Genomic DNA, 11,048 nt, shown 5'->3' with positions numbered 1-11,048 from the left:
AGAGTTTGATTCCAAAATGCTACAAACCTGTTTTAGGTTGCAATCCAGTTTTTAAAAGTGTTATCATTCCTGCTTTTACAACAAACCATCCCTTCCTTTGTGTTGTGTATCGTGCTATAAAGGTAGATGTCACTTTTACATATGATGAAGATCTCATTTTGGAGTGAAACTCTTTAAGTTGTGCTAGAATAAGAGGTGAATCTGACAGCTGGACTCTTTTCTCTTAAAGACAATGCTGACTTGTTCCAGCAGTACTTGTTTTCTATATGACACAACACATTTATCCCCCGGATGGTTTTATTGTCTGTAACCTCACAAGTTTTCATTTACACTTGGTGCTTTTAGCCGAAGCTCCCATCCAAAAACTACAGGATGGTCTCATCCTCACCACTGGACTTTTTCTACTTTCTCAGTTGAAGGACTGAGACGCAGCTGGTGTTTCTGTGGAGGTTTTTCTAAAAGTTAGCACTTTACTCTCTGGTTTGGCCCCTTCAGGGGACTCTCTGCATATATATTTATTTGAAGACGTGCCTACTGTAGCCTCCCACCACTGTGAACTCCATGGACTGATGTGGGCGTGCCCCTGGGTACTGTGTACGGCCCACACACTTCATGTATGCAGTGCACTCTTTCACCAACTTTCAAAGCAATAAAATGATAAAGTTGAGAGGCCTGGTGATTGCTTTTACTGGAAAAGTTCACTTAGCAACATCATTCATCACGAAGCCGTAAAGATGTTATTTAAGAAAACATTTGAAACAAGTTGATTGTTGTTTTAAGAAAATCAAACTTAAAGGACTTACTTGTAGATACAAATGAAACTGACAATGAGATTCATGCAGAGATACACTTATATACTTGTATTAATGTATTTCTAAACGCTTCTACACAGGCTCTAAATTACTAAGTGTGCTGCAAAGTATCCCGTATCTTTTGTGCTAAGCTAGGCTGAGGGAGCAAACGGGCGTCTTTTCCTAGATGTCGGTCTGTTTGTTAAAAGTTTTTGCTTTGCAAGACAATGAAGCGAATTAAAGAACAACTTTTTACCTCCCATGTGATCCACATTTAAACGGTGTCGCTTCATCGGCAGCAATCAAAACACAACATTAAAACTAATACTCTCAATTTCACAACACAAGGAGTATCACTACACAAAATCTGTCTCAGTTTGTAATGTTTTTGATCAATAATTGGCTAAAACAGGCCTGTTTTTTCGCTCAAACACTGACTGGTTCTTACAGAGTGAACTCCAGGGTTTATCTGAAATAACAGTTTGGGCTTGTTTTGCTTGTTTTCTGTCCTGACTTGAATAAATTGGTCAGTCAGGGCCTTCAGATGACACACTCAGTATCAGACTGATCTTATGCTGTGGCCTTTGAAAGTAGTTACTGTTTATACTGTTTGCTTTAGTTGGGCAGGGTTGAATTGGAAAGAGGTAGGCGGGAAAGATTCTAATCAGATCTGATAACAGATCAGTGGTCAGGGCAGGTCAAGTCTTTATTTATGTCACTTTCACTTGTTATCACAGACGTCTATGCCTCAGGATGTATTTAACTTTCAGCTTGAACATACTGTGTGCTGCTCCTGTCCTCAGCAGTCATTTCAGAAATGTCATCATCATGTAAAATACAGATGCAGGAGAAGGAGTACAGACGTTATCTGATATTTAACTGATCGCACACGTATTTTCAGGTATTGCACAACGTAGTGACACACACATAGTAAAGTAAACACTGGCTCACACTTTTACAGCCCCATGCTGGGATTATAGGGGTAGATAGGGTTTTATAGGGCTAGCCACCGCTGCGCCTCTGATAAGGGATCAGGATCCTATGTTTCATATTGAGTGTTGTGAGTTTGTTCTTTAAAGCAATTTCCCTGCAAAATCCTCTTCAGGACCAGAACAACGTGTTTGGCTTTCTTTCAGACTTTAACTTCACCACACACAACGATAAAACTGAGGCAAAGAGGCCAACTACAGTGTCCATTAGGTAAAGCCATCTGCTTTAGTGAAATGAATACCATTTAAATGGACCAGAGGCTTTTTAAAGACATTATAACGTGTTGCATGGTACAAGCTCAGACAAGTTGGTCATGATACAGTTTAACTGTCCCTACAAGAATATGACAAACTCTGGTTTTAATCTGCCTGCACACAACACACACTCAACACACCGTGTTTATGTCGGAGCCTGATGCCTTTTCAGAAACCGAAATTCATTTCAGTTGTATTTTTTGCAAACTTGAACTTTGGAATCTATTCTCATTAAATTGTAAAATAACAAACCCACAAAATTAGACTTTTAACAAACTTTGTCATTATGAAATCACACTTTAACAAACCAACAGCTCTGTTCAGCCTTTTCAGATCACATCTTCACCCTGATCAGAGGCTGTCAGGCAGCATCTACAGGCTGCTCTGGTTTATTCAAAGTCTGTAAAAGTAGATCAGCAGTGAGTTCCTTTGCAACAGGAAGTTCTTAACTTACCTGTTGGAAATGTAAGAAATGCATGATGATGACTAGCACATGATAAGAAAAGAAACGTTAGGTGAGTTGAAAGTAGGTCACACATAAAAAACAAATTACGGTAACAATAGCAGCCAGCTTCTCCATCAGGGCCTGTATACTGTCAATCATTTACAGTCTGAGGACCTGACAGGAAACCGTCTGGGTTATTAACACCACGGAGAGGAAGAGTTGTGCTGCGGCTGTGGATAAAGAGCATCGACCTGGTGAAGGTTTAAACAGCACGCAGGTACGTGACAAGATGAAGACACTGAATTAAACTTATTTTGATTAAATGCTTATTTTACAGGAGCCTTATTTGTAAAATGTGTTTCTTGAACCACAGGTTTCATCCTGATTTACAACATTTGAAGTGATACGAGTTCTATGCTGGTTTTGAATGGGGTTGTTTAATGTGTGCTTTCAGTCACTGGATGATAATTGAACAGTGATTAAGATGATTAATTATTAAGATATTCTAATCATAAATATGATAATTCAGATAATTAACCTTTGATTAGTTGACACAAGTAGTAATATTAAGTTGTAACATGGAAACTATTTAATAAAAATACAGTTTAGTCTTCTTTGTGTATCAAAAAGCTCCTGGACAACAACAACAGATCATGGTGCACATTTGTCTGTTTAACGGCTCTGCACGTCTGTATTTTTATAAAAATAAAACAACGAATATGGACATTCTGCGACAAGTGATTTTCCATCATATCCAGATGCTTAAAGATGAGTTTTTTTGGTGGAGGTTTATGTGAAATTTAAACATTTAGTACATTTGCTTCCCTCAGCCATGTCACATGTCAAAAAAAATCATGTGAACAATGAAACTTTAAAGATTTGTTATTGATACTAACATGGTTTCTGTGACTGCAGATCATCTGCACATTCTAAAATAAATTAACATGTTTCTGCAGGGTGTTGTTTGCATTGAATAATTAGCACTGACACAGTATGTGGACACAGTACCATGCTTACAGCCTGTAAACATGGTGTTTTATATTAAAATAAACTTTTAGCTTGTTATTATATTGCCACACCACTGTGGAAGTTTCCAGTCTAATACTATTTTACCATTCCAGAAAACCTTTACAATAGAGCGGGAAACCAAATCATTGCTCTTTTGTTTTGTAGCTGGTGGTGCTACACTTGATGAACACCTGTGTCTGTGTGTCTGTCCTCTCAGAGGGAGCTGCAGCCTCAGAGCTCTCTTGCTGGATATAAAGTGTGATGCTGATGTGACCTGACGCTCTGTGGAGGCTCCTCTGCTATGACCTACCTGGCTCACACCGCCCACGCCCAGCTCGGCGCCCTCTGGCTGGGCTTCGTGGGCTGGACGCTCACCGCCGTGGCCCTCGGACTCGTCCAGTGGAGGGTTTGGCAGGTGTCCGACAGAGAGGTCATCAGCTCCGGCGTGGCCTGGGTGGGCCTGTGGAGGGCCTGCTTCAACAGCCACGCCGTGGTGACCCCTGGCTTTATGGTCATGCACTGCAGGTACATCAGCCCGACCGAGGCCTTCACGCCGCCGGAGATTGTGGCCGGTCAGGTTCTCACGCTCCTGTCTCTGCTTGTGGGCCTTTGTGGGAACGCTGCCGGCGTCTATGCCTTGAGGAACGTCTACATGGGGATGGATAAGAACTCGCCAATCCGTTCGGCGTTCTTCACCACAGGTGCGCTGTGCCTGCTTGCCGCCGTGATGTCACTGGTACCTCTCCTGTGGAACATGAGCTCAGTGGTGAACAATCAGACCATCAAGTTCCCCCCTGAGTTTAAAATGCCCCCGGCTCCTGACTCTCAACACGTGGGGAGCGGCATCGGGGTCGGTCTGGTGGGGACGTTCCTGATGATCGTCTCTGGGATTATTTTCTGCACGTACAGGTTACCAGGGAGGTCACGGTCATCTCTGAGAGGAGAGGGGTCATCACCTGACAGCCGGGGGACCTTCACCAGCTCTGGGGGGAAACATAACCCAGCGTTTGAGTCTCACGAACACTTGTGATCGGATTATCTGGGTCAGACCTCACAGAAGAAACTAATATGGAGCAAACTGAGATGATTGAAGAGAGAAAACAGTAAAAATGCTGTTTACACATAAGATACTTTCTAAATTAAGTTAAACATCTGTTTCCAACATGCATTATAGATGACTGATTTTACTGATTTAGGCAGTCCAAATGACGACGGCGCCTACAGTGAGTTATTGTTACGACCTAAAAGATGTTTAGTTGAAGAGGGAAAAAAGAACCCACCAGGAAGAACAGCAGGAAAAACTAATTTATGAGTAGAAAATATTTATTCAAGAAGTAGATTACACAACTTAAAGCTGAACGCCACTGATCAGCTGATGAAAACGTAACACCTGGGCAGGCTCCACCGCCTCACAGAGATCATACCTTTCAAACTGGTGTTGGCTCAGTGAAGGAGGGAGTGGACGTAGCACTCCCCTGCTGCACACACACTCCTGCTTATCAACAGATCAGAGACAGCTGTGGCACCTCCAGTGCAGAGGACACACACACACACACACACACACACACACACACACACACACGGCACGCAACAGTCGTCTAATCTTATGCTGTGAGGGAGGAAGACCTCGATGAGTCATCTCTTTACTGCGGACAAACTTGGTGCCAAAGCATCACAGTTCACATCAGTAACATTAAAGTTTCTTATTTTGTTCACTGTTTGTTTTTGTTCCTGTTCCAGTAAACGAAGCCGTGATTGTAACCATAACAACATATACAATCACATAATAACCTGATCTACTCTTTCTCATGTATATAAAGTTGTGAAATACTTCATTCAAAGCTGGAGTGCTGTTGTATGAACTGTATTGTTGAGTCCTCACAGCAGTGAATTAAATAATGAATGAGAAACCTATGTTGTATATTTTCTACTATATTTTGTATGTATTATTGTTTTGTGAGTAATTCACAGGACATCAGCATCACTGTGCTCAAAATAAAGATGCACCAGTTGTTGTTGAATACCTGCTGTAGCTGCCACCCCCCCCGGTCACCTGTCTTTATTTTATTTCTTTGCATTACATAATATAATGTGATTATAATGTGAAACTCCCTGAAAGTACTGTGGTGTAAATGCAGCGTCTTTACCAGCTCATTTCCGCTCTATTAGTGCAAACCTGCTCATGTTCTCTTATCTAATCTTACTCCTGTAACAAAGAAGAAGGTATTACTATCTACATTTTAATATTTAAGATCATTTTTAGATAGTTCTAAGTTTAATAAATGACCGTACAGTATGTTGACAGACTTCTCTTGTTGTTCTTTAGCAGTAAACAGTCTGATTAAATATGACACAGACCCACGCTGGGAAGAAAAATGCACAAAGCACTGCAGTTTTTTCTTAAATATTTTATTCAAAAAAAGCAAAAAGCTCATCTCCAGAATTTCAAACCATCTGTATCAATGTTCCTCTAATGATGAACAGTCCCTTCACCTCACTGAGATCAGCGTTATGGCTCAAATCACAGCCCTTCCTGTCGGGGGGGTTTGGGGGTGGAGTTCACCTGAGCCGCTCACTGACGCACGAAGGACAGAAGATGACAGTCGGTCAGGGCAATAAATCCAAGTGAAAGGTTTGACTTTGAAAGACAGTTACACACACCTCTGGGAAATAATCTGTGTTCACTGACTCTTTCAGGAAAGGATCCATTTCCTTTGTCGTAGCTTTTGTGACCCCCGTTTTTACGGGTGCTGTGACAAACATCATGGCAGTAGAGAAAGGTGACACGCTTCTGATTTCATACTATGAGCACTGAAAGTGTCCCAGAGGTGCGGCTCACCCGTCACCCACTGCAGCGTTAACATGACTTTCTGCGAAGAGCAAAATAACCAGACTGTCAACACACATCTGCTGTTTGTTGGTTACTTTGTCCTTCAGAGGTCGAGCATCTCCATCGTGCAAATACCTTCATCTCTCGTTTATCTCGCACAAACTACAAAGATGCCGCAGTTTGGGGCTGCTGATGATCTTAACCTTCTTGAGGAACTTCATACAGTACACAGATTAAGAGTTTCATTCCAAAAACAGAAAGAAAAGCTTTGAAAAACAGGCGCTGACGCCACAGTGCGACACGTCACTGCTCAAAGATGACTATTTCTCCTTGAACAAACTGCAAGAGGACAGAATCATCCGAGTTTAAAACACTGTGCGACTGTCAGCGAGCAAAATATTTCCAGAACGGGTATATATTTAGATATATCATTACAGAATTAATCCCCCAAATATAAATAAAAGACGACACTGGAGATACATACGGCATATCATCCAAACACACTCAATACTGAACACAACATATACAAGTAAAGCACAAGTATCATTTTAAAATGTGTTGAAAATCTCAAATATTACTGTATCAGGGCGATTACTGTCAGAATTTTACTACTACTGTCATGAGGGTGCAGCTCTTCAAACATGGCACAGAGGCTGTAAATGTAAATTATTCCAATCCGCAGAAACAAATGTTAACAAAGTCCTTTTCATAATGTTGTGGCGATGAGGAGAGACTGCCCAGTAATCCAGCTGTTTATGAGCACATACTGTGTCAAAGTGAACCCTCTCTCTGGTAGGAACGTCTGCAATAAATGCCCTGAATGTTAGACGGATGATCTGTGGAATTAACTGCCTTGTGTGCAAATAACTGCATCTCTGACGTCTCACTTGGTGTGTCAAATTCCTCAGGAGGGCAAGAGAACTTGTTTTTTTAATGTCCTTTAAAAAGGTGTTAGAAAGAGAGTTAAAAGGAACAGCACATCCAAAAAAACCTACTTCTGACTTTATCTGCTCAGCTGACACAGCTTTGCTTTCGCCTTCTCAAACTGAGGCCACTGGGTTTTTGCTGCAGAGTCCATGTTTTCCCAACCATCAAATATCTGCAGTACAAATACTTGGTTTTAAAGCAAAAGGATTTTCAAGGACTCCGAAGTCAAAGACACAAGGATGCACCTGAACTTGTGCTCGTATGGTGCGTAGACTTTTTGGTGACCAGACTTCAGTGGTTACTACAGTATTTTCCAAAGCATGGTGCAGAGTACACACTAGGAATTTACAGGACAAGCATTTAAATATTGAACCTTTTGGACCCTAAGTGCAGCCGCTGAGCTTCAGAACACGTCTGTCTGAAGAAAGGCTTGAAACAGAAACCTCACATGGTGGCAATAAATGTTCCACACATGCTTTATCTCGCGTGTGGACTCTGTACAGCACCTCAGACTTATTGTGTTTGGACATTTATGATCCCACAAACTTTTTTTTGCACTGCCTCAGAACACTGAATGTATACAGGAGGGGCTATTTTAAAAAAAAAAAAAAAATCATTTCATAGGAAAACGTGTAAACGGCCACTTCAGTTCTTCAGGAGGAAGCTGAGCGAGTGCACTCAGTGTGTGAGATCATATGGTGATAACTTCCCCCATAATGCACCTGTAATTAGTGAGTTGATGATCCTTTTTGAGTGAACTATTCCTTTAATGCTGATTCGTCCTCAATAGCTATATTTAAGGCTGCTGACACACCAAGTAAGACACGATAAAAGCAAACAAAAACAAGAGGTTTGTCAGTGTAACACTCACACTGAATGCTATTGCTTGGGTCAACAACGCGAGCGTCCCCGCCGTCACCACAGTCTGTCCGCCTCCCTGCCCTCACACATGGAAGCCCCGATAGAGTCGATTTTGATCCAGATGGTTTGAAACTGAACAAAAATACGTACATACATACAAAATAAAATACAAAATAAAATAAAAAAAAGATTTAGAAATGCAGGAGGTTTAATCATTCCAAAGTCCGCCGGTCTGTTCTTGATAAACCTCGATGACGTCCTCGTCCTCCATCCCCAGCTGGCGTGAACAAGCAGCACAAGAGAGACACGTTTCAGTAACAGAGTCAAATCAATGGTTATATTTTAATCTAACATATTCATTTCCAGAACTATGACAACCCCCCCCCCCCATGTATATCACATTTGTTTTATCTACACAAAAATTACAATGTGTATCATCCTGTAATATCTGAAGACGTATCAATATTTATGTTTGTTCAGGTTTATATTTCAGAGCTGCTGTGTGCTTTAAAACACTAAAACAACTATAACTATAACCACAACAGCCAACTAGGAATGTGTTTAATCAGTATGTAACATATAAAACTACATTCTTACACTTTCAACATACACAACACTCAGTTTGAAACAAACAGAAGCCAAAGAACAGAAGAAAACTCAAGCCAAGAGTCACATTTACCTCTTTTGGAGTTTGGTTGTCTGCGATTCTCTGTCCTTCAAACAGAAACCTTAGCGTGCTGGCTGGGACGCCCTGCAACAAACACAGTAACACATGTGAACTTAATCCACAGACGCAAAATCTCATGTTCTCTGTGTTTTGTTTGTGACCAGCAATCAAACTTCTTCTTGCTCATGAATACACTGACCCCTAACTCTTCCCTCGTACCTGTCTCTGGCTGTAAGACTCCTTCAACTTCTTCAGATGTGTCGTCATTTTGACCTTAAAGTGGATTTCGCTGCTGTCCTGTGGGCAGAAACAGAAAGTCAGGATGAGGAGCAGCAGAAATGTGGTTCAACAAGGAGACAGCTGGTGTGTTGATCAGAAATAACAAACAGTCACTGATCAACATAGCGTGACTGAGGTTTTACTGACTTTATTACTCAACAATAATGTTTCCATCCCACCCCCCCTGTTGTTGTTTCTTTCTAATTATTGTAGTACTTGTGTACATAATGTTTCTTTTTGTATATAAGGGTTTTCTGTATATATCATGTTTATTTAAACTTCTCTTTCTTCAACTCTGTGCTTCATGTCTCTGTCCTTTGAGCTGCAATAACAGCGCACTTTGCCCACTGTGGGATCAATAAAAGTTTGTTTTTTATACAGTACATTACAGTGAAGTAAATAAGTAGCATGCGATTAAAATGTATCTGCTTTCAATGGGTTGTAGATAAATCACATATCTCTCTTCTTAACACATGTTAAAGAAGAACTTCCCCAATGCAAAACATGTAGTGAACAAACTCATGATCATCATTAAGTATGTTGTTTCTATCAAATAATCATTACGGCCATGATCCATTTGACAGAGTCCTTATGAGACATCAGATAAATACCAATACTGCATAAACACAAGTTAGTTCCTCTGAATTTATTCTTATTACTGAACAAGTAAGCAACTATCAACTTCTTTTTCCACCAATATAACCTTCTCATACATCTCTATTACACATCAGCATAGATTTATAAAGAAACAACAGCCTACACATAAGATTTAATGATGAGAAGTAATAGAAGTAAGTTAATCCCAGTGTATACTGTATGTTGATTACATGCTTTGAGCTTCCATACTTGTATGTAACGTTGTTGTATTGAGTCATTTGTTGTTACACCTTTGGCATTAACACCATTAATACTCCATCTAATGCCATGTTCAGATCATCCCCACATACCTGACCAATCACTTTTAATTTGATGTACTCTCCATCCTTCTTGTCGCCTCCGTCTTGGCTGGATGGTTTTGTCTCCTGCAAAACATCGAAAAAGAAACAAAAACAACTTCAGCAGCAGAAAACATGTAAACGCCACACACACACATTTCAAACAGGCCTGAGTGCTGAATTTCGCCGATTCCACCAACTCTGCTGTCCAAGTATCAGGATGCTTTGGTTTCCAAATGTTGGTATCGCTTGTTGTTTCATGGCTGAACTTTGGAAATGAACTAAAAGCAGAGCTAGCTACAAAGCTAATCAGCTAAATCAGCAGTGAGCTATGGGCCCGAAGCTACATGAGCTAACAGTTAGCATATTAAATAACCACATACGAGGTAACAGCCACAAACACACTCACTTGACTCCTTTTCTATTTCTTGCAGTCTACAAACAATCAAGAGTCTTTAAGCTTTAAATCTTACCGTGTCTGACATGTTTCCCCCCTGTGTGTGGTGTGAAAAATATCCTGACAAAAGATGTGGCGTTAGCTTTCACTCCTGCTTGATGTTATGAGACTTCGCCATTAAGCGGACGTGACGCAATGGGCCTCTTCTTTCAAAATAAGACTCTTTCCGGTGTGAGGCCTTGTTGGCATGGAGGCATGTTTTTATACACAACTTCCAATGAAGCCCTCATACAAATGAGCACCACATGCATTACAAACAATGCATGATGTCTAAAAACAGATGCATGACGTTGAGAAATTAATTCAATGCATTTTGTAACTTACCCGCTACCCACAATTACAGTTTTATCTGTTTGTAAAGTTATTCCAGAAGCACGCAGGGTACAGAAATACAAAAGATTCAAACCTTTCTACATATAATTGAACTGTACAAAATATTGGACAGTACAAAATGAATTACATAAAGAAAGAACATTCTTTTGGAATGAGTAAACTGACATTTATTGGAATATGACTCTGTATACCCAGAATGGATATTATTATATAGATATATAGATATTAGGCTTTTTAAAATCCTGAATAACATATATCCAATTCATGTTTT

General features: G+C 40.5%; 2 protein-coding genes across 2 annotated transcripts; one reads left to right on the top strand and one right to left on the bottom strand.

Annotated features, from left to right (window-relative positions):
• The first annotated feature begins 3,789 nt into the window (after nucleotides 1-3,789).
• LOC139223877 (claudin-34-like) lies at nucleotides 3,790-4,518 on the top strand. Its single transcript, XM_070855888.1, has one exon. The coding sequence runs from the start codon at nucleotides 3,790-3,792 to the stop codon at nucleotides 4,516-4,518; it is 729 nt and encodes a 242-aa protein (XP_070711989.1).
• Nucleotides 4,519-5,881: 1,363 nt separating this feature from the next.
• Nucleotides 5,882-10,557, bottom strand: sumo1 (small ubiquitin like modifier 1). Its single transcript, XM_070855484.1, has 5 exons — nucleotides 10,461-10,557; nucleotides 10,000-10,074; nucleotides 8,993-9,070; nucleotides 8,786-8,857; nucleotides 5,882-8,383 (listed from the first exon to the last, which is right to left on the bottom strand). The coding sequence occupies exons 1-5, from the start codon at nucleotides 10,470-10,472 to the stop codon at nucleotides 8,315-8,317; spliced, it is 306 nt and encodes a 101-aa protein (XP_070711585.1). The 5' UTR covers nucleotides 10,473-10,557; the 3' UTR covers nucleotides 5,882-8,314.
• Between the last annotated feature and the right edge of the window lie 491 nt (nucleotides 10,558-11,048).

Source organism: Pempheris klunzingeri, chromosome 24, assembly GCF_042242105.1.
Source record: "Pempheris klunzingeri isolate RE-2024b chromosome 24, fPemKlu1.hap1, whole genome shotgun sequence".
Classification (NCBI taxonomy): Eukaryota; Metazoa; Chordata; class Actinopteri; order Acropomatiformes; family Pempheridae; genus Pempheris; species Pempheris klunzingeri.
The sequence above is the reverse complement of the archived record's forward strand: the minus strand, read 5'-3'. Positions and strand labels throughout refer to the sequence as shown.